This window comes from Oncorhynchus clarkii, chromosome 6, assembly GCF_045791955.1.
Source record: "Oncorhynchus clarkii lewisi isolate Uvic-CL-2024 chromosome 6, UVic_Ocla_1.0, whole genome shotgun sequence".
NCBI lineage: Eukaryota > Metazoa > Chordata > Actinopteri > Salmoniformes > Salmonidae > Oncorhynchus > Oncorhynchus clarkii.
In genome coordinates, this window is record NC_092152.1 from 38,711,274 (window position 1) to 38,739,141 (window position 27,868).

Here is a 27,868-nt window from a genome sequence, read left to right on the forward strand (position 1 = left end):
TGTAAACTAAGTAATTACCTCTTTTAGCCAAGGACGGGAGGTGACGATGACTGGTGTTTCTGTTAACAGTAGATCATCTGGCATCCAGTAGATGATCAGGTGAAAGGGACTCCTTCCAGTCCACTCAAACTCTGTAAATGTATAGAAAAGGCAGGTCCTTGCCATCTACAGTATTTGCATACAGTCTATTCATTATTCATTGTTCTGGCATTTACTTGTTGTAACTTAAAACATTTTGACGCTGTGTATAGTGGGGCGGGCTCTACTGTCTGTCAGGTAGTACACTTAGGTGTCAGTCTGCTAACCGCATTGTTCCCTTTTTGACTCTATTCTTGACTCTTATGCCACCAGGCTCCAGCCCTTACCTTTCAACACCCAGAAGGTTCAGTGTCACACCAATGGTACACAGGTATTATATCTGCTGTTTTAACTGAAGGAACATTGTGGATTACTTTTGATCACTTTGTTTGTAAGGTACTGTGTCCTCTTCGATGATTTAAAAAAAGTATATATATATAGATATTTACTGTAGAATTTACTGAGATGTTTAAAAGTTATGTTATTTAAAATCAGCACAATTATTTAGATTTGAAGTAGATTAAAAATATCTTATTGTACAAAGTATATCTAGACTTTAAAAGAACTGCAACAAGCTCTGAAAATGTGTCATTGTTAGTCATTGCTCTGTAATGGTAAATCCTGCAATGAATAGGAAGTCTCGATGGCAATTTAAATGTTAAATGAAATAGAAAATGTGCTTGGAACAATACTTTGCATAGGAGTGGGGCTATAACATGTTTGGATAGGTCAGGCACCGTGCTCATTGTTGTCATACCAAACAGTGCTGTCTTGTCAACACTTCAACCATCAGACATGAGGAGTAGTCATGGTCACTTGAATCAACTGCTTTCCTACTCTAAAGCGGAATTAGACATTTTGTATCCTGTTTCATTTATTTGCACCGAAGAAAATAAGTGATAAACAACAATAATATAGATAAAACATTTTTTTAAAGGCATGCAGGTGTGGTTGGAAGCCCACGGGATTATATAAAAACCACACTACAAAAAAAAACAGTATACAATACATAAGAACAAAAATGTAAAAAAAAGCTTTAAAACAGATACCAAAACCCACTAATCAAAAATGTACAAATGAACCGATCAGCAATCACAAAAAAAGTATGTTTTGTTTAAATGTGTGTGAGAGAGTTGGGCTATATGGAGGAGATTACTGAGTAGTTTGGTTCATCAGGCTGACCCCCAGTGTTCGGTTGAAGTTATTGAGGGATGACGAGGTTTTGGCAATGTGAAGATAAGAATTCTAGAGTATGGTACCTATGTATCTGATAGAGAATTGACTATGTGAGGTGCGGCAGTGTGGAGGATGAAGGTTATCACAAGACTGTGTTATATAGATGGATTTCAAAATAAACTTGGAAGAATCATTTGAATGGTTTAGGTCAACTGTCTGGGAGGTATGAGTATTTGTCTTTTAAAATTCATAATTGGCGTACACTAACGTCATCAAGTTATTGAGGGAGCTAAGGACCCTGGGACTGAACATCTCCCTCTGCAACTCGATCCTGGACTTCCTGACGGGCCGCCCCCCCAGGTGGTAAGGGTAGGCAACAACACATCTGCCACGCTAATCCTTAACACTGGGGCCTCTCAGGGGCGTGTGCTTAGTCCCCTCCTGTAGTCCCTATTCACCCATGACTGCGTGGCCAAGCACGACTCCAACACCATCATTAAGTTTGCTGACGACACAACAGTAGGCCGGATCACCAACAACGATGAGACAGCCTATAGGGGGGAGGTCGGAGACCAGGCAAAGTGGTCCCAGGACAACAACCTGCACCATCGATAGCATCCTAACCAGCTGCATCACCGCCTGGTATGGCAACTGCTCGGCATCTGACTGTAAAGGCACTACAGAGGCTAGTGCGTACGGCCCAGTACATCACTGGGGCCAAGCTTTCTGACATCCAGGACATATATACTAGGCGGTGTCCGAGGAAAGCCCAGTCACCCAAGTCATAGACTGTTCTTTCTGCTACCGCACGGCAAGCAGTACCAGAGCACCAAGTCTAGGACCAAAAGGCTTCTTAACAGCTTCTACCCCCAAGCCATAAGACTGCTGAACAACAAATCAAATGGGCACCTGGACTATTTACATTAACCCCCCTCCCCCCTTTGTTGTTACACTGCTTCTACTCTCTGTTTATTATCTATGCATAGTCACTTTACAAATTACTTCGACTAACCTGTACATTGACTTGGTACCGGTACCCCCTGTATATAGCCTTGTTATTGTTATGTACATTTATTGTGTTACATTTTGATTGATTAGATATTTTACTTTAGTAAATATTTGATTAACTCTCTTTCTTGTACTACATTGTTGGTTAAGGGCTTGTAAGTAAGCGTTTCACAGTACGGTTGTACATGTGACAAATATGACTTGATTTACATAGACAAGATATTGAGTATCTTAAACAAAGGCTGCAGATGGAGCTAAGTAATTAGAGGTGGCTAGTCTTGCAAATGTATTTTGTATGAGTACTTTGTAGGTAGGAGTTATATGTACTGGCCAAGACAATATTACAGTAAATGAGATATGGGTCAATTAAGCTGTAGTATAGAGTTAGGAAGCGAGCCTTATGAACCAAACCACTAATCTTTCTGATGATACCAACAGATTATCACTTTGCTGCAGAATTTTTTAATATGATCTTTCCAGGATATTTTTTATCAATTAGAACTCCAAAGAATCTAGTGTTCCATTTCATTCCCATCAGCTGAGATTCTGGCTCTCTTTTTACAATACTTAATATTCTTACTATTGAATACAATAAAGTTGGATATTTTAAAGTTGAAAGGTAATTTTTTATCCTGAAACATTCAGAAAATGTGGCTATGCCAGAGTTGGCTTCATTAATTAGTGAATCAAAATTTGTGTGTGATAAAATCAAATTGGTTTCAGCAAAGCGAATGGGAAGTACGGTAGAAGTCACAGCAGCAAGGTCATTGATATAGATTTGAAATAACAAAGGTTAAATTATTGAACCCTGTGGGACGCCACAGGATATCTTGGCCCTGGTAGATGCACAGCCGTTTGCATAAACAAATTGTTCTCTATCATAAACATAACGATATAATATAATAATACAGTGCCTTGCGAAAGTATTCGGCCCCCTTGAACTTTGCGACCTTTTGCCACATTTCAGGCTTCAAACATAAAGATATAAAACCTTATTTTTTTGTGAAGAATCAACAACAAGTGGGACACAATCATGAAGTGGAACGACATTTATTGGATATTTCAAACTTTTTTAACAAATCAAAAACTGAAAAATTGGGCGTGCAAAATTATTCAGCCCCCTTAAGTTAATGCTTTGTAGCGCCACCTTTTGCTGCGATTACAGCTGTAAGTTGCTTGGGGTATGTCTCTATCAGTTTTGCACATCGAGAGACTGACATTTTTTCCCATTCCTCCTTGCAAAACAGCTCGAGCTCAGTGAGGTTGGATGGAGAGCATTTGTGAACAGCAGTTTTCAGTTCTTTCCACAGATTCTCGATTGGATTCAGGTCTGGACTTTGACTTGGCCATTCTAACACCTGGATATGTTTATTTTTGAACCATTCCATTGTAGAATTTGCTTTATGTTTTGGATCATTGTCTTGTTGGAAGACAAATCTCCGTCCCAGTCTCAGGTCTTTTGCAGACTCCATCAGGTTTTCTTCCAGAATGGTCCTGTATTTGGCTCCATCCATCTTCCCATCAATTTTAACCATCTTCCCTGTCCCTGCTGAAGAAAAGCAGGCCCAAACCATGATGCTGCCACCACCATGTTTGACAGTGGGGATGGTGTGTTCAGCTGTGTTGCTTTTACGCCAAACATAACGTTTTGCATTGTTGCCAAAAAGTTCAATTTTGGTTTCACTGACCAGAGCACCTTCTTCCACATGTTTGGTGTGTCTCCCAGGTGGCTTGTGGCAAACTTTAAACAACACTTTTTATGGATATCTTTAAGAAATGGCTTTCTTCTTGCCACTCTTCCATAAAGGCCAGATTTGTGCAATATACGACTGATTGTTGTCCTATGGACAGAGTCTCCCACCTTAGCTGTAGATCTCTGCAGTTCATCCAGAGTGATCATGGGCCTCTTGGCTGCATCTCTGATCAGTCTTCTCCTTGTATGAGCTGAAAGTTTAGAGGGACGGCCAGGTCTTGGTAGATTTGCAGTGGTCTGATACTCCTTCCATTTCAATATTATCGCTTGCACAGTGCTCCTTGGGATGTTTAAAGCTTGGGAAATCTTTTTGTATCCAAATCCGGCTTTAAACTTCTTCACAACAGTATCTCGGACCTGCCTGGTGTGTTCCTTGTTCTTCATGATGCTCTCTGCGCTTTTAACAGACCTCTGAGACTATCACAGTGCAGGTGCATTTATACGGAGACTTGATTACACACAGGTGGATTGTATTTATCATCATTAGTCATTTAGGTCAACATTGGATCATTCAGAGATCCTCACTGAACTTCTGGAGAGAGTTTGCTGCACTGAAAGTAAAGGGGCTGAATAATTTTGCACGCCCAATTTTTCAGTTTTTGATTTGTTAAAAAAGTTTGAAAAATCCAAAAAATGTCGTTCTACTTCATGATTGTGTCCCACTTGTTGTTGATTCTTTACAAAAAATTACAGTTTTATATCTTTATGTTTGAAGCCTGAAATGTGGCAAAAGGTCGCAAAGTTCAAGGGGGCCGAATACTTTCGCAAGGCACTGTATGTATATTAATGAAAACGATAATAATGCAATTTAGAAGGTAATATTTCATGATCAATCCTGTCAAACGCTTTGGATACATTTAAAAAGATGCCAAGAATGTATCTGATTCAGAGGGGTTGGGTTAAATGTGGAAGAAACATTTCAGTTGAATGCATTCAGTTGTACAACTGACTAGGTATCCCCCTTTCCTTTTCCTTTCATTGTTGTTAAGGGCTGTAAATATTTTATCCACAAGTTGCAAAAGAGCCATATTTGTGGAGTAGTTTTTGCGAAAACTATATTGGTGCTCATATAGAATGCTGTTGATTTAAATGTTTCAACATTCTCTTATACACCATGTTTTTCTATGATTTTAGAGAAACATGGTAGTACAGATATTGGGCGATAATTTGTCAGAGATCTTGGATCCCCAGATTTATAAACCTTTGGCAATTTTTAAATCTATAGGAACTGTACCAGTTTGCATAGATTTGGTGAATGTATACGTTAGAGGCTCAGTGATCGAGGAAGACACTGATTTCACCAAAGAGGCACCAATCTCATCATGGCTTGCAGCTGATATCTTTAAGTTACCAATTACCTTTACACCTCCATTACCTCAGGAGGATCAAATTGAAGCAGAGAAGGGAAATGTAATCCAAGGGATTTCCATCAATTTTCAATTTTCTTTGACCGAGGAACCCACATTCACAAAAAGGTTATTAAATTCACATGAAATAACATCAGGATCACTGTAGGTCTTATTTCCATCAATACATTGAGATGGGATAGTTGTAGATGCCTTTTTCTTATTCAACAGTTAATTCATGATTTTCCAAGTAGAATTTATATTATTTAAGGATTCTTGGAATTTGTTAGTAAAATATATTTTTGGGATATCTGAAGTAGGTGAGTACATTTGTCATTATACTTTTAGTAATTTTCAGGAATCAAAGGAGAGGGATTTGTGAGAAACCTTTTCTACATTTTTTTTTTTTTTACTGAGAATTCTTTGAGACCAGACGTAAACCAATGTTTCCAGAATCTTTCTGCTCCTCTCTTATGTGGTTTAACTAAGGAAAAGCCTGAACAAATAATATAACAAATATTGTGGTTAAACTAAAATATACAAATTTATTAAATACAAATGATTTTTTTGATAAAAAATGTAAAAAAGGTATAATCTGTGTAAACAATATCATAAAGAGGACTGGTGGAGTTATGTCACACATGCAGCTAACAAAAATATATGGAAATGTAAATTGAGGCAGGTGGAAGGGGGGAAAGTAAGGAACTTGTATGTTGGCCGTGCATTAAAGACCAAAATTAGTTAAATAAAATTGTGATAAATAAAAGTATATACCAGTTTCATATACGGACCAAAGAATTGACAGCTGTGCTATATAGATTGAAAAATAGTTTTGATGTACCAATTCCATTGCACATGGTTTATGAACTGATATGCAAAATGACGCCAGATTCAAAATCTATAATTGTTTAATTATTATACAACATTTTTGCAACCAATAGAATGTTATATAAATGGGGGATACAACCTTCCCAGCTCTGCAGATTTTGCTGCGAAGAGACAGAGTGATTAGATTATTTATTTTGGTACTGTCCATATGTAGCTTGTTCTTGGTCACAGGTCCAGAAATGGCTGAAGAATTTCAACATTTACCTGGAGCTAACGCTGCAGATCGCAATAGTGGATGATTTGAAAAGACATAGTCAATCGATCAATAATTTGAATAATACTTTTAGCAAAAATGTTTATCTTTCATTTATATCTGTAGAAACTATGAGAATAGAAAGGTTTGGAACTTTTGTGAAGCATCACAGCACAGTTGAAAAATATATGGCAAATAGAAATCCAAAATGGATGATGTTGAGAGATAGATGGGAGGAGTTGAATGGAGCTGAAGGATGGGATTAATAAGATAACAAATGTAAAATGATCTGTGTCTGTGAAATGTATGTAGGTTCAGAACTTTTGTGAAACAGCACAGTTAAAGATATATGGCAAATAAAAGAAAAGAAGGTCAGAGGACGGACTAAAAACAAACCAAATATAACTATTGTAAAATACATTGTGTCTGTCAAATGTATATAGTGTGTATAAGCCTTAGTGTTGTTGTTCATTCGTTTACTCCAATTAGGGGAAGGGTTGTTGGGTTAGCGGAAAATAATAAAGGAAAATATATATATATTTTTAAATATATGTGTGTGTATATACAGTGGGGAGAACAAGTATTTGATACACTGCCGATGTTGCAGGTTTTCCTACTTACAAAGCATGTAGAGGTCTGTAATTTTTTATCATAGGTACACTTCAACTGTGAGAGACGGAATCTAAAACAAAAATCCAGAAAATCACATTGTATGATTTTTAAGTAATTCATTTGCATTTTATGTTAGCGCTTACAATTACTTTAGTTAAATATTCTACATGTAATGCTACCAATCATTCCCATCTGTTTATTTCAAGCTGCCAATGAGAAGTGGACAATTGGGAAGTGTTGGCCAAAGACTTGGCCAAAGCTTTTGATAGGGTAGACCATTCCATTCTTGTGAGCCAGCTAAGGAGTATTGGTATCTCTCTGAGTGGTCTTTGGCCTGGTTTTCTAACTACCTCTCTCAAAGAGTGCAGTGTATAAAGTCAGAAACGTTGCTGTCTCAGCCACTGTCTGTCACCAAGGGAGTACCCAAAGGCTCAATCCTAGGCCCCGTGCTCTTCTCAATTTACATCAACATAGCTCAGGCAGTAGGAAGCTCTCTCATCCATTTATATGCAGATGATACAGTCGTATACTCAGCTGGCCCCTCCCCGGATGTTGTGTTACATGCTCTACAACAAAGCTTTCTTAGTGTCCAACAAGCTTTCTCTACCCTTAACCTTGTTCTGAACACCTCCAAAACAAAGGTCATGTGGTTTGGTAAGAAGAATGCCCCTCTTCCCACAGGTGTTATTACTACCTCTTTAGAGCTTGATGTAGTCACGTCATACAAGAACTTGGGAGTATGGCTAGATGATGCACTGTCCTTCTCTCAGCACATATCATAGCTGCAAGCTAAAGTTAAATCTAGACTTGTTTTCCTCTATCGTAATCGCTCCTCTTTCACCACAGCTGCCAAACTAACCCTGATTCAGATGACCATTCTACCCATGCTAGATTACGGAGACATAATTTATAGATCGACAGGTAAGGGTGCTCTCGACTGGCTAGATGTTCTTTATCATTCGGCCATCAGATTTGCCACCAATGCTCCTTATAGGACACATCACTGCACTCTATAATCCTCTGTAAACTGATGGTCTTTGTATTCCCGTCGCAAGACCAACTGGTTGATGCTTATTTATAAAAACACTCTTAGGCCTCACTCCCCCCTATCTGAGATATCTACTGCAGCCCTCATCCTCCACATACAACACCCTTTCTGCCAGTCACATTCTGTTAAAGGTCCCCAAAGCACACACATCCTTGGGTCGCTCCTCTTTTCAGTTCGCTGCAGCTAGCGACTGCAACGAGCTGCAACAAACATTCAAACTGGACAGTTTTTTCTCCATTTCTTCATTCATAGACTCAATCATGGACACACTTACTGACTGCAGTGGCTGCTTTGTGTGATGTATTGTTGTCTCTACCTTCTTAACCTTTGTGCTGTTGTCTGTGCCCTATAATGTTTGTACCATGTTTTGTGCTGCCGCTATGTTGTGTTGCTACCACTATGATGTGTTGCTACCATGTTGTTGTTATGTTTTGCTACCATGCTGTGTTGTCATGTGTTGCTTGCTGCCTTGCTATGTTGTTGTTTTAGGTCTCTCTTTATGTAGTGTTGTGTTGTTTCTCTTGTAGTGATGTGTGTTTTGTCTTATATTTATTTTATATTTTTAGTCCCAGGCCCCCGTCCCCGCAGGAGGTCTTTTTGCATTTTGGTAGGCCGTCATTAGAAATAAGAATGTGTTCTTAACTGACTTGTCTAGTTAAATGAAGGTTAAATATAGTTCATGCCTTACATGTCCAATACAACCACACATTTGTGTTAGTTTTGTTAGTTCGGGTGCACTTCCTATGGAATGCATATTGACACAGTCCACATAACACCACTGAAGACCTCAGAGGGTTATGACATTTAGAGCAATGTGTTTTGTTTGGGTCATGTGGTTAGGTGAAACACATGAACAAAGTAGAGTAAATATGGGTGTGGTGTGTATGCGTGTGTGTCAAATCAGTGGACTATAGCTGAGTCACATGGGGGGGGGGTTGGCCGTTCATCGGGGAAGAAATTCCCATTCATATGTGCCCTCTCCATCTCGATGAGTTTAGGGCCCAGTTTGAGTTGATCTGCCAGGAGTTTATTGGCCTTGAATTCTGTGTCATGCCAAGCTTCAGTCTTTACGTTCTCAATTCCATCGATTAAAATGTTATTGAGCCTCGATTGATTTTCGAGGTAGTCTTCTTTGAAAGAGTGCTTGTCAGGTGTTTCGTTTGGAAAACGGTGAAATCCTCAGACATGGTTTTGAATGCGGTCTGGCTGGTGACATTCGCACCGTTTAGCTCCTCCCTCATCCTGTTATCAATCAAATGAACGGTAAGCACTAACGGTTCAACATGATATTGAATTGTGTGTTTTTTTTCAGGTCGATGGGATCATCACCATAAGGAAATATGAATCGTCCCTGTGTGAACTGCTTGAAAGGTTTTGTCACCTTCCTCAACTTCATCTGCTGGGTAGGTTATCATGCTCTTTATGGTCTCTAAAACGTGGTGACATCAGTAATATCAAACTCAGCCTGTAGAGGGGATGAAAGCATAAACATCAGTTTATTCAAGATACTTTCTTTATTCCGATACTATACTGTCACCAAAACAAATTATTTTCCTAAGTTATTTAAACATTTTCATGTCAACAATTTGAGAGATCAACTGGATCATGTATTCCCCTTTTTGGCCCCAAAGTAAGCCTTTTACACTTGTCTTCCAAGTTGTGTGGTGCCTTCATCGTGGGTTTTGGAGAGTTCCAGATGATGCACTCTAGATTTGGCTCCCTCATCACATCCTTCTGGCCCATATACCCTGCCAACACCCTGATAGTCACAGGTACCATTGTGACGTGTGTATGTTTCCTGGGAATCATGGGGGCCCTGATGGAAAACCGCTGTATGCTCATCACTGTGAGTCTGCACACATATTCTTTCTTTCTTTCTTTCTTTTATTAGGTCATTTGTCAGGGACCATGCACAGTAAGTCTGTGTCCCAAATGGCACTCTATAGCCCCCGGTCAAAAGTGGTGCACTCTAAAGGTGCCATTTGGGACGCGCCCATGGTCTATGAGTAATCCGGGATCTGTTGTAATTGCAGTTTTTCATCCTGCTGTTTATCTTGATGCTGGTGGAGCTGGCCATGGCCTGTGTGTTTCTGGTGTACGAGAGGGAGGTAAGAAACATCTAAAAGGGTTCTCTGCTGTCCGTATGACTTCTATTGACTAAATAAAGGTAATGGTGCTGGTAGAAGTCATGTAAACATGTGACCTGTTTGCAATACAGATTGACAATTTCTTTGAGAAAGACCTGATGCGTAGCTTGGAGACATACAAGAATTCTACGTCAGAGGGGAACTTAACCATTAAAGAGGACTTTGATGTGGTCCAGCATATTGTGAGTATTCAGTAGGTATAACGGTAAATTCATACATATCGCACTGTATACATAATACAAGCTGTACCTAGACCTCAATAACATTCCAATACATTTCTCCATTCTGCTTGCCTGGACAATGTTGTTACAGGGTGGTAACCCAGTGGGTTTGCTGTGTTTAGTTCAGGTGCTGTGGGGTCCACGGCGTGGCAGACTGGGAGGGCAACGTGCCCCTCTCCTGTTGTACCAAAAACCCCTGTAACATCATCCCCCAACCTAACTGGCAGGAGGTGTGCTTGTTTCTGTGTCAACATCCCAAAAGGTACCCTATTCACTATATAGTGCACTGCTTTTGACCAGAGCCCTATGGGCCTTGGACATGTGTAGTGCACTATAAAAGGGAATAGGGTGTCATTTTGGATGCAGATTTTCATCTTACAAAAATTAAAATAAAAAAGTATCAAAAACAGCCACAGCAATATGACCTCTGTCTCTTTCAGGGCTGCCATATGAAGCTCAGGAACTGGTTTGCGAGGAACTTTCTAAGCACTGGAGCAGGTGTCGTCTCCCTTTTCATTCTACAGGTACAGGAAACATCACCTTCTACGTCTTTTCTAAATTGGGTCAATGTGATTACCAGCATAGGAATATACAGTGGGGCAAAAAAGTATTTAGTCAGCCACCAATTGTGCAAGTTCTCCCACTTAAAAAGATGAGAGAGGCCTGAATTGATTTGCAAATTATGGTGGAAAATAAGTATTTGGTCAAAAACAAAAGTTTTTCTAAATACTTTGTTATATACCCTTTGTTGGCAATGACAGAGGTCAAACGTTTTCTGTAAGCCTTCACAAGGCTTTCACACACTGTTGCTGGTATTTTGGCCCATTCCTCCATGCAGATCTCCTCTAGAGCAGTGATGTTTTGGGGCTGTTGCTGGGCAACACAGACTTTCAACTCCCTCCAAAGATTTTCTATGGGGTTGAGATCTGGAGACTGGCTAGGCCACTCCAGGACCTTGAAATGCTTCTTACGAAGCCACTCCTTCGTTGCCCGGGCGGTGTGTTTGGGATCATTGTCATGCTGAAAGACCCAGCCACGTTTCATCTTCAATGCCCTTGCTGATGGAAGGAGGTTTTCACTCAAAATCTCACGATACATGGCCCCATTCATTCTTTCCTTTACACGGATCAGTCGTCCTGGTCCCTTTGCAGAAAAACAGCCCCAAAGCATGATGTTTCCACCCCCATGCTTCACAGTAGGTATGGTGTTCTTTGGATGCAACTCTGCATTCTTTGTCCTCCAAACACAACGAGTTGAGTTTTTACCAAAAAGTTCTATTTTGGTTTCATCTGACCATATGACATTCTCCCAATCTTCTTCTGGATCATCCAAATGGTCTCTAGCAAACTTCAGACGCTCCTGGACATGTACTGGCTTAAGCAGGGGGACACGTCTGGCACTGCAGGATTTGAGTCCCTGGCGGCGTAGTGTGTTACTGATTGTAGGCTTTGTTACTTTGGTCCCAGCTCTCTGCAGGTCATTCACTAGGTCCCCCCGTGTGGTTCTGGGATTTTTGCTCACCGTTCTTGTGATCATTTTGACCCCACGGGGTGAGATCTTGTGTGGAGCCCCAGATCGAGGGAGATTATCAGTGGTCTTGTATGTCTTCCATTTCCTAATAATTGTTCCCACAGTTGATTTCTTCAAACCAAGCTGCTTACCTATTGCAGATTCAGTCTTCCCAGCCTGGTGCAGGTCTACAATTTTGTTTCTGGTGTCCTTTGACAGCTTTTTGGTCTTGGCCATAGTGGAGTTTGGAGTGTGACTGTTTGAGGTTGTGGACCGGTGTCTTTTATACTGATAACAAGTTCAAACAGGTGCCATTAATACAGGCAACGAGTGGAGGACAGAGGAGCCTCTTAAATAAGAAGTTACAGGTCTGTGAGAGCCAGAAATCTTGCTTGTTTGTCGGTGACCAAATAGTTATTTTCCACCATAATTTGCAAATAAATTCATAAAAAATCATACAATGTGATTTTCTGGATTTTGTTTCCTCATTTTGTCTGTCATAGTTGAAGTGTACCTATGATGAAAATTACAGGCCTCTCTCATTTTTAAGTGGGAGAACTGGTGGCTGACTAAATACTTTTTTGCCCCACTGTAATTACTATAGAAATACAAGCGGTCATTATTTTTATGGTTACCACCAGCCTGTTTCCTCTTCCTTAGTCTGTATGTACTTTGGTCTGAGTTAGAATGTGCTGACTATGTATCCAAAACATGTTTTTGTTCTTGTTTGCAGTTCATTTGCATGTGTTTCACCATCCCCATCTTCTGCCAGTTCAGTCGTAATGGATATGGTTACAAGTGAAAGGAGAACCCATGACTTTCAACTGGCTTATTACGCAATACAGGATATCATTTTAACAGGAGACAAAATAACAATAGATTTAATTTATGTAGAGCTTTTTAATACATTAAAATTCTCAAAGATGTAGTGATGTCCTGTGGCTCAGTTGGTAGAGCTCGGCCCTCGCAAAGCCAGGATTGTGTGTTTGATTCCCACGGGAGAGCATTGCGATGCACTCACTGTGAGCCGCTCTCTCAGCTAAATGACTAAAATGTAGATGTAATAAGGATATCGTTTTCCTTCACATGTTTAGTTTTTGTTTGATTGTTTATTTAAGCAATAAGGCCCGAGGAGGTGTGATATATGGCGAAGGACTTTCTATGCAGGACGCAACACGGAGTACCTTATTGCTTTCATTAACTGGTTACCAACGTAATTAGAACAGTAAAAATAAATGCTTTGTCATACCCGTGGTATATGATCTGATATACAACGGCTGTCAGCCAATCAGCACTCAGGGCTCGAACCACCCAGTATATAATTAATCAATAAGGCACGGGGGGGGGGGGGGGGGGGGGTGGGGGGTGATATATGGCCAGTATACCACGGCTAAGGGCTGTTCTTATGCACGACTCAACGCAGAGTAATTATAAACTGAGTGGTTCGAGCCCAGAATGCTGATTGTCTGACAGCTGCGGTATATCAGACTGTATACCACGGGTACATGTATTTTACTGCTCTAATTACGTTGGTAACCAGTTTATAATAGCAATAAGGCCCCTCTGGGGTTTATATTTGACATTTCTGAGAGAAGTAATGTTATGAGTAGTAGTACTTAGCATATGACCAGGTATCTAACAAAATAGATTGGCAAGAACAGTTGCTATTGACACTTTGAGTAATTTGAGCACAGGAGGTTGCTGGCACCTTAATTGAGGACGACGGGCTCATGGTAATGGCTGGAGCGGAATTAGTGGAATGGTATCAAATACATCAAACGCACGGTTTACATGTGTTTGATGCCACTCCATTTGCTCCGTTTCGGCCATTATTATGAGCCGTCCTTCCCTCAGCAGCCTCCTGTGAATTTGAGCTATCGTTCTGTATTTTTGTGTTTTAATTTCATTCTGGATGAATTGCACCTTAGAGACTAATATGTATGTATGTTATTGTGATTGTTTCAAAACCACAGGTAAATTAACATTAATCAACTGGATTCTTGACTGCTCATACCTGTCTATTAAACCATAGATTTGCAATAAAAATGTGGATGTGCATAACACCTTTTTACTCTTAGTGTCATTCTGGATGTACAGTGCATTTGGAAAGTCTTCAGACCCCTTGACCTTTTCCCCAAAAAATGTACATTACAGCCTTATTCTAAAATTGATTTAAAAAAAAAATTTCCCCTCATCAATCTACACACAATACCCCATAATGACACAGCAATAACAGGTTTTTAGAAATATCACATTTACATAAGTATTCAGATGCTTTACTCAGTACTTTGACTGAGTAAATAACCTACTTTGACAGCGATTACAGTCTTGAGTCTTCTTGGGTATGACGCTATAAGCTCAGCACACCTGTATTTTTGGAATTTCTCCCATTCTTCTCTGCAGATCCTCTCAAGCTCTGTCAGCTTGGATGGGGAGCGTCACTGCACAGCTATTTTCAGGTCTCTCAAGAGATGTTCGATCGGGTTAAAGTCCGGGCTCTGGCTGGGCCACTCAAGGACATTCAGAGACTTGCTCCAAAGCCACTCATGCATTGTCTTGGCTGTGTGCTTAGGGTTGTTGTCCTGTTGGAAGGTGAACCTTTTCCCGAGTCTGAGGTCCTGAGCGCTCTGGAGCAGGTCTTCATCAAGGATCTCTCTGTACTTTGCTCCGTTCATCTTTCTCTCGATCCTGACTAGTCTCCCAATCCCTACTGCTAAAAAACATCCCCACAGCTTGATGCTGCCACAACCATGCTTCACCGTAGGGATGGTGCCAGGTTTCGTCCAGACGTGACGCTTGGCATTCAGGCCAAAGAGTTCAATCTTGGTTTCATCAGACCAGAGAATATTGTTTCTCATAGTCTGAGAGTCTTTAGGTGCCTTTTGGAAAACTCAGAGCGGGCTGTCATGTGCCTTTTACTGAGGAGTGGCTTCCATCTTGCCACTCTACCATAAAGGCCTGATTGATGGGGTGCTGCAGAGATGGCTGTCCTTCTGGAAGGTTCTCCCATCTCCACAGAGGAACTCTGGAGCTCTGTCAGAGAGACCATCGGGTTCTTTGTCACCTCCCTGATACAAAGCCTGTCTCCCCCGTTTGCTCAGTTTAGCCGAGTGGCCAGCTCTAGAAAGAGCCTGGGTGGTTCCAAACTGCTTAATTTAAGAATGATGGAGGCCTCTGGGCTCTTGTGGACCTTCAATGCTGCAGAAAATGTTTTGGTACGATTCCCCAAATCTGTGCCTCGACACAATCTGGTCTCAGAGCTCTACGGACAATTCCTTCGAACTCATAGCTTGGTTTTTGCTCTGACATGCACTGTCAACTGTGGGACCTTATGTAGACAGGTATGTGCCTTTCCAAATCATGTCCAATCAATTGAACTTACCACAGGTGGACCCCAATCAAGTTGTAGAAACATCTCAAGGATGATCAATGGAAACAGGATGCACCTGAGCTCAATTTCAAGTCTCAAAGCAAAGGGTCTGAATACTTATGTACATTTCAGTTTTGTATTTGTTATAGCAAAAATTATAACCTGTTTTCGCTTTGTCATTATGGGGTATTGTGTGTAGATTAATGAGGAAAAAAAGAATGTAATCAATTTTAGAATAAGGCTGTAAAGTAACAAAATGTGGAAAGTCAAGGGATCTGAATACTTTCCGAATGCACTGTACATATACTGTATGATTGAAACAACAATGAGTCATCTTTTTCTTCATTAAGTATTTCTGAACATTGTTTTTTTATGGTAGAAAACAACAGGCCCAAATTTCCCTCAGAGTAAGGGAGAACAGGGTTCACATCTTTGCTAAACGTGGCAGAGGAGGCTGGTGGGAGAAGCTATAGGAGGATGAGCTCATTGTAATGGCTGGAATGGAATAAATGGAATGGTATCAAACACATAAAGCACATGGAAACAACATTAATTTAATTCCAGCCTTTACAATGAGCACCTCCTCCCAAACCTCCTCGCACCAGCCTCCTCTGGAATGTAGGTAATGCGTAACAGAAGTTGTCATTTTGTCTTTCCCCTCAGTGCTATTTTGAAATGCACGCCCTGCACAAGTTCTCAGTATAGATTTACCATAATATACCCTAGAATAAGGAAGTAGAATGAATTGAGAACAGGAAGTACCAGTACAGCCAAGTCAAAGGTGCAGTACATCCTCTACACAACGGATTGTAAAGGGTATCGGGCTTGATTAAAACTTGTATCACTATTTCAACTGACAAGGTAAGTACAATGTCTCAATTGTATTCATTTAAATGAGAAGTTATCTTTCATTTCCTGTAAAAGAGTGACGAAATTTGATTGTCTTTAGATTGTTATGAGTGATGTGTCTAGTCTAATAGACATCAAGGGATAAGAGAAATTGGTCATGTGTATATGAAAAGCACAGGAGGTTGGTGTCACCTTAGTTGGGGAGGAAGGGCTCGTCGTAATGGCTGAAGCGAAATAGTATCAATGATGCCATTTCTTTCTTTCTGTTCCAGCCATTATTACGAGCCGTCCTCCCCTCAGCCGCCTCCGCTAGATTATTCTCAAACCTATGAGAATAATCTCAAATTAAATGTTGGGAGTGTTATATATTGAAAACATGTATATTTAATATAAAAACAACATTTCTCCAGTAAAATCATATAACAAGAAAGATTAAGAAGTTTGGGGATTCTTAGGCTGTGTTTATACAGGCAGCCAAATTCTGATATGTTTTTCACTAATTAGTCTTTTGACCAATCAGATCAGCTCTGAAAAAGATTTGATGTTAGAAGATCTCATGTGATTTGTCAAAAGACCAAGTAGTGAAAAAAAAATATTTGGGCTGCCTGTGCAAACTCAGCCTTAGAGGTTGTTTGGCTCAGTGAGGTACATTTAAATATGGCTAATAATCACAGACACAGCATGGTGTCAGAGGATAAGTGTCATTTGGGTTAGACACATTGCACAGGTTGGTGGCACCTTAATATGGGAGGACAGGCTTATGGTAATGGCTGGAGTGGAATTAGTGGAAAGATATCAAATACAGTACCAGTCAAAAGTTTGGACACACCTACTCATTCAATGGTTTTTCTTTATTTTTTACAATTTTCTACATTGTGGAATAATAGTGAAGACATCACTGTGAAATAGCACATATGGAATCATGTAGTAACCAAAAAAGTGTTAAAAAAAATCCAAATGTATTTTATATTTGAGATTCTTCAAAGTAGCCGACCTTGGCCCTGAAGACAGCTTTGCACACTCTTGGCATTCTCTCAACCAGTTTCACCTGGAATGCTTTTCCAACAGTCTTGAAGGAGTTCCCTCAAATGCTGAGCACTTGTTGGCTGCTTTTCCTTCATGCTGCGGTTCAACTCATCCCAAACCATCTCAATTGGGTTGAGGTCGGGGGATTGTGGAGGCTAGGTCATCTGATGCAGCACTCCATCACTCTCCTTCTTGGTCAACTAGCCCTTACACAGTCTGGAGGTGTGTTGGGTCATTGTCCTGTTGAAAAGCAAACGACAGTCCCACTAAGTGCAAACCAGATAGAATGGTGTATTGTTTCAGAATGCTGTTGTAGCCATAATGGTCAAGTGTGCCTTTAATTCTAAATAAATCACAGACAGTGTCACCAGCATAGCACACCCACACCATCACACCTCCTCCTCCATGCTTCACGGTAGGAACCACACATGCAGAGATCATCCGTTCACCTACTCTGCGTCTCACAAAGACACAGTGGTTGGAACAAAAAATCTCAAATTTGGACTCAGACTAATGGACAGATTTCCACCAGTCTAATGTCCATTGCTTGTCTTTTTTGGCCCAAGCAAGTCTCTTCTTATTATTGGTGTCCTTTAGTAGTGATTTCTTTGCAGCAATTCGAAGGCCTGATTCACACAGTCTCCTTTGAACAGTAGATGTTGAGATGCGTCTGTTACTTGAACTCCGAAGCATTTATTTGGGCTGCAATTTCTGAGGCTGGTATCTCTAATGAACGTATCCTCCTCAGCAGAGGGATCTCTGAGTCTTCCTTTCCTGTGGCGGTCCTCATGAGAGCGCTTGATGGTTTGTCCGACTGCACTTGAAGAAACTTTAAAAGTTCTTGACATTTTCTGAATTGACTGACCTTCATGTCTTTAAGTAATGATTGACTGTCGTTTCTCTTTGCTTATTTGAGCTTTTCTTGCCATAATATGGGCTTGGTGTTTTACCAAATAGGGCTATCTTCTGTTTACCACCCCCTACCTTGTCACAACACAACTGATTGGCTCAAACGCATTAAGAAGGAAAGAAATTCCACCAATGAACTTTTAACAAGGCACACCTGTTAGTTGACATGCATTCCACTACCTCATTAAGCTGGTTAAGAGAATGCAAAGCTGTCATCAAGGCAAAGGGTGGTTACTTTAAAGAATCTCAAACATAAAATATATTTTGATTTGTTTTTGGGTACTGCATGAGTTATTTCATAGTTTTGATGTCTTCACTTTTATTGTACAATGTACAAAATAGTAAAAATAAAGGAAACCCTTGAATGAGTAGGTGTGTCCAAACTTTTGACTGGTACTGTACATCAAGCACATGGTTTCCATGTGTTTGATTCCATTCCATTATCTCTGTTCCGGCCATTATTATGAGTCGTCCTCCCCACAGCAGCCTCCTGTGATTGAGTGGGTGTACAATTCCACCCACATTTCCATTCTGCAGTGGAACGAAACACTTATGTTGGTATACTTTCACTGATTTTTCCTCAAGGAATAAGGACTCTATTCAATCTGTAAAACTGAAGCGTTACAGAGTTTGCCATAGAAATCAAAACTGTATTGGTCTAAACATGTTAAAAACTATGATGAAATCATTTAAAAATGTTCAGCCGAGTCCCATGGGTAAATTTAAAGGAAGTAAACCAGATACAGCAGGCTAATTTCCTCACACTGTCACACTTGATGGACTTGCTACTCACTCACAAACAGTACCCAGTTCCTTCTAATATCTTCAGATGGAGAGAGAAAAATCTGACTCAGTGATGTTATTACTATTTTTAACAATTGTTGCTGTGTATTTGTGTGGTATATGTTGCTGTTTTCACTGATGTTCTCTGTGTTAAAGGCAAGCTTATCATTAATGTATTGGCATAATATGTGTTTATCTGTCTGTTGTTTATTTTGCAGGTCTGGAAGCACTTCTGAGAAATGGCTCAAAATTGCCTCAAGTGTTTGAAATACACCATGTGTATGGTTAACTTCTTGTGCTTTGTACGTATCTCCAACATTCACCTATTAGCCTTCTACTCTCACTTCCTCAATGAGATTGAAACCCATGTTCAGGGTTGGGGAGTAACTGATTACATGCAATCAGTTACATGTAATCTGATTACAAAAAGCATTACAGTTATTGGTCACGTGAAAAGCAAAAATATTGTAATCAGATAAACAGATACAGTACTTCGTAAGAACTACATGATTACTTATTGGATTACTTTTAAATTCAGAAAAAAATACATTGACCCCTTTCTGTTTTCTCAATGACATTCAAATCAACATTGAAAAAGGCACAAGTTGAAGTTTGTCCCACCTGAGCGAGTCTGACCACTAGTCAGAGACCACTATGATGACACATAAAATGTGTTTCACAGATACATTTTGTCTTCTTCTAATGCCTCAAGGTTAAGGGGGAGAAGTAATCAAAAACGGTTACAATTTTGGACAAGTAACTAGTAACGAATTACATTTAGAAAGTTACGTACCCAATGCAACCCTGCCCATGTTCAATATTTCAATTTCCATTTATCCTGTATAAGGTGCATTTTAGGACAGCCTCCTCCTGATAAGCCTGACATGTCCTGATGAGACTGCCCTAATATGGACACAATTACGTCATATGACACCATAATTCTGTATGATGTATGTTGACGCCATGTTGTTGTGTTTGGGTCAGATGTGTGGAACGGCAGTGTTTGGTTTTGGAGTGTTCCTGATGTTGAACACCAAGGTTTCTGCTCTCATCCCCACCCTGTCCACCTTGAATCTGGCCAACACACTCTTCATCACCGGCATCATCATCACTTGCGTGTCCTTCCTGGGGTTCCTGGGGGCTCTTAAAGAGAACCGCTGCCTCCTCATCACTGTAGGTCTCACATATTTTACATTATTTTGTATTCATCAGAGACATCAGTCTCTTCATTCACTGTCCTTGCTTTAAACTGACTTACAAAAACTCGTAAATAACCTATTTTTAGTGATCAAGGTACAATCATTAATTAAAAGTGCAACGTGATAACATAAGGATTTTCCAGAAGGATGTGCATGTACTCCGTTTTTCTTGGTTTGCAGTTTTTCATCCTGCTGTTCATTCTGATGTTGGTGGAACTGACTGTAGCCTGTCTACTGCTGGTATATGAGAAAGAGGTAAGATAAAGCAGGCCTTCCAGTATACTGGCTTCTTGGGATCACATGGGCTCTCTCGGCAGCAGGACGGGGGTTGTGAGGAAAGGTCAAAGATGATAGGAGATGGTGTTTTATGAGACGTTCATACTGCTAAGAAATGAATGTGTGTGCTTAGATTGACAGATTCCTAGAGAAGGATCTCACAGAAAGTCTGGGGAAATCCAGGGAGTCAACTAAAGGTGGGAATTCCACAAAAAACACGGACGACTGGGACGTCATTCAGGTCACGGTGAGTGTGAATTGAGAAACACTTCAACTTTACAATGAAACTTGGATGACCCCTCTTTCACCCTGCCATAGTTCTGAACAAAATTGAGTGGAAATATGACACACATGAAATAACGCTGCTTTTCTCACTCTCAATTCTATTACATTTAGTTCCAGTGCTGTGGGATCCACAACACAAGTGACTGGAAGGACAAAGTGCCTCCGTCCTGCTGCCGAGAGAGCCCATGTGATCCCAAGAAGCCAGTATACTGGAAGGCCGTATGACATCACATATACAATATCCTCTCATGATTAACAAGCCTCAAATTAACTACAATACTGTAGAAAAACATAGCCGATGTCACTCAATAAGGATATTTTCTCTTCTTCATCTCAGGGTTGTTACAATAAGCTGAAGGTGTGGTTTGAGGAGAACTTCCTAGTCACCGGTGTTGGTGTGATTGTGCTCTGCATTATCGAGGTATGATCAGCTTCCCTGCTAGTTAATACAGGGTGTCGGTGATAGGTTTATATTGGCATTCACGTAAAAAAAAAAAAACATTTTCCAGACCAGAAGCATCTTGTCACCTGGTCCATGGGTTCATCTGGTGAAAAGCAGTGGATTATATATATATATATAGGGACTAGTGTGCCATTTGGTACGCACACCATATTCCTTAGACGCTATTCAAGATGAGTAATGTATAGGCGCGAGGCAGATGAATAGGGTGCCATTTGGGATGGTGTTGCATAACTATACCATAACACCATGTAGGCTAACACATTCATTTTGTTTTTTCTGTTGGTAGGTCCTGGGCATGTGTTTCTCCATGACATTGTTCTGTCACATAAGCCGGTCTGGACTCGGCTACAAATTATGAAAATTCTGCTTACATGGTTAGGACCTTTCTGTTCTAACTGAAAACATCTGTCTTCAAACTGTTTTACAGAGAATTTCCATATACAGAACTATAAAACTTACATTTACAGGCACCTATGAGATTTTATACACTTAAATTAATGTTTGTTTTCTGTAATATAATGAAATCAGTTCATTTCATGCTGAAAGGCAGGCACTTTATAATGTAAACCCAAATAATGCAATAAAACATTGAGCTTTTAAATTAATTTTAACCCCAAAGATTGACTAAAAGCACTTTTCCCTCCCGATCCGTAACTGTATAATTTTTTTCTGCCATCAGAAGACTTTGAAATGGATCTCCTAAATTAAAATATCTTGGGAGTTAAAAAAAAAAAAATTCCCATCACCATCTTTCTAACTGCACAGTATGACAGCGGCTTGTCAGCATCACATGGTTTCCTGTTACTTTCAACCTGCATGGTGAAACTGAATTTAACCACTTCTTATAGCGTAACTGATGGTTTCACTTCACTAATATAACAACGAAGCAGTCAGTAAAAGGACCCTCCTTTCTGTGAGAAAACTTTGTTAAAACTCTTGTGTGAAGGTGTGAAAACACCATCACCTTGTTTGGACTGGGTTGTTTGTTGTGGGAGTTTACAAGAAACCTTTCTGTTTTGCATTTTTCTAACATCTACATTCAGGTCCCTTTCTATGTAGATTTGCAGTTTTTCACACCACCTTAATGTTTTCTCAACCCTGGAGCAAGATATATTTCACTTCAGATTGAGATATGAAGTGGAATCAAAAGCAACACCTTGCAGGTACATACCTAAGAATAAAAATACATTTAAGCATTCCACAGTTTTATTTAAAGAATAAAATCCTGCATCCTCAATATTTTAAGACAAAAACTAAAAAAATACTAAGATTTCCTTTACATTTTAAAATAATTGTGTTCTTTTTTTGAAACCATCACAAAAAATAGAAACAAGTACAATTTTGTCATAAAAAAAAATGTAACTGTACACAGCAGAATATACCATTTATTGCAAACTGAACACCCCTGATACCTCAGAAACTATACACACAATTATTGCAATTCACCTAGATATGCAAAACTACTCCGACACAGATCATTCGTTCTCTTTACTGCTCTGAAATATGACAGCTGTTAAATGAGTCCGGTTTGTTTCCCCACGCTACCCCTGTAATTACCCGGTGTCTGAAGCACAGCAACTGCTATCTTCAATGTGATGTCATGCCTTTAGCGCAGTCGATTTCGGGGGAGGTCAATTTCTTTATATTTAACTTGTACAAAATTTCAGTAACTGTGGCACTTTTGTCCTCCTCTCTGAACACAACAGAAGAAACAATATCCTCTTTGGAAGAGAGAGGGAGATGCATTTGACTAAACTGAAATGTTAAGATATCTTCTCTAAGTGACACATTTTCCTTATTTAATAGGGAGGTCATTAAAGAAACCAGAGTCCCTCTGAGTAACAAATGTACTCACTATCAATTCAGCAGAAACCGACTGCCATTATGGTAAAGCAATACCACCAAACATAAGAAGCTAGACTATTCCTGCATCATGGACACCTGTAAATGCACTGGATACTTTAACAGAAACTCGGGTCTATAAAAGGGATTTCATTTGGAAAGATATGTTTCATTCTAAAGCCTTTGGGCTAGTCAATGATTTGTGTATGACCTACACCTGGGACAAATGAATGTTTGATGTGCAATGTCTTCAAAAACAGATTTTCCATGCCCTTTTCTTTCTTTTGCTGCATATTGCATTAATAACAGTATAAATGCCACTTTAATGACATTCCATATTTCCTGGGTCTGACCAGAGGAGGGTAAACGACAATGTAGCCCAAGTCTCAGGAGGATACTGAATCCGCATTAGGGCGGGCATATACCACATTCCACCCCAGTAAATAATGCAGTGCTCACTACGGCCCCGGGTGAAAATGTAATGCAATCAAAAGCTAATTAAATGCACGTGCATGACACAGAGTATCAAACATCTGAAGCTCAATTAGAGTAGTTTGAGACAGTACCATGTCTTGAAAGTACATTCCGTTAGGTTAGAGAACCCAAACCAGCCATGATTTAAATGCTGCAAAGAGTGATCTCTTATCACTCAGTAAACATTTAATCCACCAAAAGGTCCATGACAGCAGATTTATCACACCGCCATCTGCAATGACAATAACATCAATAAATAAGATGAGAAATGTAGTCTTTCACAAACCCTTGTCTAACAAAATCTCCAAGTCAAACCTATTCACACAACCCAACATAATTGGAATGAGTAAATAACAATAGGGTACCCAGCCCCTCTTTAAAACATCTAGGTTAAAAACTCTGCTTTTTATAGTAAAAAAAAAAAACCTGTCAGTTGTTTGTTCAGTAACCATCACCCCACAATAGACTCTGCACTAGTTTAAATTGATCATGTCAAATAAGGTATTACGAAATCACGCCCTCTACTGTCCAAGCCATTTCCAGCATACATAAGACCAAAAACAACAGACCCTTATGGGTTAAAAATCACAGTTACGATTAGTTCAAATTAAGCATGACACACACACAAAAAAAAGAACAAGTTACCATTGATGATTCAAATCTGCCCCTCGTTGTAACCAGTACGCAGCAAAATAACAGTCATCCCATCCCAGTTGCACCATGGAGCAATCTACTTAGTATCAATTGAACAAGCCTCACTCAAAATAACCATCAATGCACTTTCACTGACAGGAGGAGGAAACCAATAGGCCGGGGGTATTATTTTTCTTACCCTACCACGTCCGGAGCCTGCTGGTTTTCTGTCCTACCTTAATTACACCCACCTGGTGTCCCAGGTCTAAATCAGTCCCTGATTAGAGGGGAATAATGAAAGAAAAACCCAGTGGAACTGGCTTCGAGGTCCAGAGTTGAGTCTGAGGGCAATAGGCTAATCACTGTTAATACCAAGCAAGCAACCAACCATCTTTCACTAGGTGCAACACTCAATTGAAGTAGCAACCCACAATCAAAAGTAATAGGAAGCAGGAAGAGAAGTCATTCATTTAAGTTAAAGGCTACCATTTCCTAAAGGCCAGTCAAAGTGTAAAAGCTACTACAATCAGGAATTAAGAAAACAAACAATGTTCCAAACATTGACATTTTCAAGTTATTATACCCCCATAAAAGTTATATTGAAAGCAGGATTCAGATAAACTAGGTGTCACGTGATTGATAATGAGTAAGCTTCATGTGTCACAATGAGCAAAAAGCAACTACATATAAGTAAGGCAGCTTGTTTTAACCAGATTTGCTAGCACAAGTGCTTGTCCATGGTGCAATGTAGAGTCAAGCTGACTTTAAGCATGTAAAGCATTGAGAATACTCTTTACTTGTTAAGACTACAGGTTTCAGGCCGTACAGAAGGCCTCTGGGCTAGACTTGCCTATGTATTCACTGGAAACAATGCAAAGGTTTATACGGGTCTGGGTCATATTAACTAGGCACCAAATGAAAGAAAATGGACTGAAGCAGGGAGGGACTACCTAACCATGTCCAATAAGAAGCTTGTGTTTTCGTATTTCAGTTGCAAAAAGTTTTGCTTTGGTGTGCACTACTAAATACGACCCTGCTGTGTCTATTAAAATGGTGCCGTACACATTTGATGCCGCCGTTAACTTGAGTCCCAAACTGCTTGTCTTTGACAGTGGCATTTCAAATCCATGTTGTATAGCAGCTTATTCATGGTCATATCCTAAGACTGCACGACGACACAATGATTTACCAAAACCATTATGGGACCAAAAGGACCAATAACTTAAAATATGGTCACAACAACCAAGTGAAAGTCATCTTCTGCGCATGCCATTGTTGTTCTGTAAGCATTTCTCTTTCATCGCTTGCACTCAAAAGCACAAAACACTGACGTCATTATGATACGACTACAAAGTCTGGCGTCCCACACTTAAAAGCAGCATTGAGAAATCCATAGCCAGGCCAGTATAGGAATGTAGGGGTTCTGATATGGCCTGGCCAGTAGAGTGACAGTATAGGAATGTAGGGGTTCTGACATGGCCTGGCCAGTAGAGTGACAGTATAGGAATGTAGGGGTTCTGACATGGCCTGGCCAGTAGAGTGACAGTATAGGAATGTAGGGGTTCTGACCTGGCCAGGCCAGCATGTGTTCCAGTGTGTCTAGGCCTGTGAGGAGGAGGAGGAGAGGGAGGGGAGCTGTGTGGTTCTGATGTGTAGTAGGGAGAGTCTGAGGGCTCAGGGGGTTGTGATGTGGAGTGTCGGCGGGCTGTTTACATTTTATGGTGGTGGTGTTGTCTGTAGGAGCCCCCAAACAGTGCCAGAGGAAGGGGAATGCTGGGTTGCGTCCGAAACAGCAGCCAATTCACCCTATACTGCATTACCTTGTCCGGGGCCCATAGGACTCGAGTCAAAAGTAGTGCACTATGGAGGGAAGAGTGCCATTTGGGACACAGCCCTGGGGGTGTTTGGATGGGCAGCTGTCCGAGGACTCGCTCTCATGGGAGTAATGCAGCCAGCGTTGGCGTCAGTGGTGATGGTCTCTTTCCTCAGACAGAAGGACAGACAACTCCTGGGCCTGGCTTAGCAGAGCTCACAGTGGCATCAGCCGAGTGGTGTGGAACAGGAGTGGGTTCAGTTCCTCCGCATGGACAGCCCGGTGGAGGGAGGGCTCCGAAGCACTCCGCTCGATTTTTGGCAACAGGTCCTGGACCTGCTCAATGCCTAACATGACCTGGGGCGAAACAAAACAAACATATAAGTGGGAAATGTACTCCTGCTCATAAACAGTAAAAACCAAGGAGGCCGACACGCATAAAATAAGACAATAAGAGAACAGTAAATAAAGAGAAGAATGAGTAAAATACCCTCTTGTTGCTGACTATGATAAACCAAGCACACAACAAATGCTTTGGCAGTGCTCTCTCTCACCTGTGGAAAGAGGGGCCTCTCATCACGTTTGAACTTCAGGCAGTCAATGATGAGCCTCTTCATGGACTTGGGTGAGCTACTGGACAGCAAACTGAGGTCTGGAGACAAGTAGCCACGCCCAACCATAAAGAGTATCTGAGAGGAAAGACAGGTTGGTAAACATGATACAGTACAGAAGTATCGTGTTTTTTATGCATGAGAGGTTTTAATGTGAATTATCTTACATGGCATGCATGTGAGCTGCACCCTTCAGATACACTACCGTTCAAAAGTTTGGGGTCACAAAGAAATTACCTTATTTTTAAAGAAAAGCACATGTTTTGTCCATTAAAATAACATAAAATTGATCCGAAATACAGTGTAGACATTTTTTATTTCACCTTTATTTAACCAGGTAGGCCAGTTGAGAACAAGTTCTCATTTGCAACTGCGACCTGGCCAAGATAAGGCGTAGCAATTCGACACATAAAACAACACAGAGTTACACATGGAATAAACAAAACATAGTCAATAATACAGTAGAGAAAAAAAAGAAGTATATATACAGTGAGTGCAAATGAGGTAAGGAAATAAATAGGCCATGGTGGCGAAGTAATTACAATATAGCAATTAAACACGAATGGTAGATCGGCAAAAGATGAATGTGCAGGTAGAGATACTGGGGTGCAAAGGAGCAAAGTAAATAAATAAATAACAGTATGGGGATGAGGTAGGTAGATAGCCCATGGGCTGTTTACAGATCTATGTACAGGTGCAGTGATCTGTAAGCTGCTCTGACAGCTGGTGCTTAAAGCTAGTGAGGGAAATGTGAGTCTCCAGCTTCAGAGATTTTTGCAATTCGTTCCAGTCATGGGCAGCAGAGAACTGGAAGGAAAGACGACCAAAGGAGGAATTGGCTTTGGGGGTGACCAGTGAGAAATACCTGCTGGAGTGCGTGCTACGAGTGGGTGCTGCTATGGTGACCAGTGAGCTGAGATAAGGCGGGGCTTTACCTAGCAAAGACTTGTAGATAACCTGTAGCCAGTGGGTTTGGCGACGAGTATGAAGCGAGGGCCAACCAACGAGAGCGTACATGTCACAATGGTGGGTAGTGTATGGGGCTTTGGTGACAAAACGGATGGCACTGATAGACTGCATCCAGTTTGTTGAGTAGAGTGTTGGAAGCAATTTTATAGATGACATCACCAAAGTCAAGGATCGGTAGGATGGTCAAATCAAATCAAATTTATTTATATAGCCCTTCGTACATCAGCTGATATCTCAAAGTGCTGTACAGAAACCCAGCCTAAAACCCCAAACAGCAAGCAATGCAGGTGTAGAAGCACTGGGAGTAAGACAGGTTGGTGGTCAGTTTTACAAAGGTATGTTTGGCAGCATGAATGAAGGATGCTTTATTGCGATATAGGAAGCCAA

The 27,868-nt window shown here is 40.5% G+C and overlaps 3 protein-coding genes across 7 annotated transcripts in view; 2 read left to right on the forward strand and 1 right to left on the reverse strand.

Annotated features, from left to right (window-relative positions):
* Window positions 1-318: 318 nt before the first annotated feature.
* Window positions 319-14,041, forward strand: LOC139412058 (leukocyte surface antigen CD53-like). Of its 3 annotated transcripts, none has more exons than XM_071158849.1 (8): window positions 319-409; window positions 9,415-9,505; window positions 9,760-9,948; window positions 10,136-10,210; window positions 10,321-10,431; window positions 10,593-10,700; window positions 10,911-10,994; window positions 12,713-13,305. In XM_071158849.1, exons 2-8 carry the CDS (start codon window positions 9,443-9,445, stop codon window positions 12,779-12,781), a joined length of 699 nt encoding a protein of 232 aa, XP_071014950.1. In that variant the 5' UTR covers window positions 319-409; window positions 9,415-9,442; the 3' UTR covers window positions 12,782-13,305. The 3 variants fall into 3 exon arrangements, with proteins under 3 accessions (XP_071014950.1, XP_071014952.1, XP_071014951.1); XM_071158851.1 differs by having other exon boundaries at window positions 397-474; XM_071158850.1 differs by lacking the exon at window positions 319-409 and having other exon boundaries at window positions 9,350-9,505; window positions 12,713-14,041.
* A 2,043-nt stretch (window positions 14,042-16,084) lies between these two features.
* LOC139411108 (leukocyte surface antigen CD53) lies at window positions 16,085-21,741 on the forward strand. The gene is made up of 8 exons (XM_071156967.1): window positions 16,085-16,210; window positions 19,135-19,218; window positions 19,901-20,089; window positions 20,296-20,370; window positions 20,525-20,638; window positions 20,788-20,895; window positions 21,014-21,097; window positions 21,426-21,741. The coding sequence occupies exons 2-8, from the start codon at window positions 19,156-19,158 to the stop codon at window positions 21,495-21,497; spliced, it is 705 nt and encodes a 234-aa protein (XP_071013068.1). The 5' UTR covers window positions 16,085-16,210; window positions 19,135-19,155; the 3' UTR covers window positions 21,498-21,741.
* Window positions 21,742-22,499: 758 nt separating this feature from the next.
* Window positions 22,500-27,868, reverse strand: part of LOC139411107 (A-Raf proto-oncogene, serine/threonine kinase) — a 29,438-nt gene continuing 24,069 nt past the window's right edge. The window contains exons 15-17 of one of the 3 annotated variants that reach the window (XR_011634565.1): window positions 26,456-26,590; window positions 25,569-26,258; window positions 22,500-25,521 (exon numbers count right to left, since the gene is read on the reverse strand). Coding sequence is in view for 1 of the 3 variants with exons in the window: in XM_071156966.1 (XP_071013067.1) it covers window positions 26,118-26,258; window positions 26,456-26,590 (276 nt within the window). In the remaining 2 variants the exon portion in view is untranslated. Of the gene's footprint in view, window positions 26,259-26,455; window positions 26,591-27,868 lie in introns of all 3 variants that reach the window. The other 2 variants (XR_011634566.1, XM_071156966.1) reach the window with 2 other exon arrangements.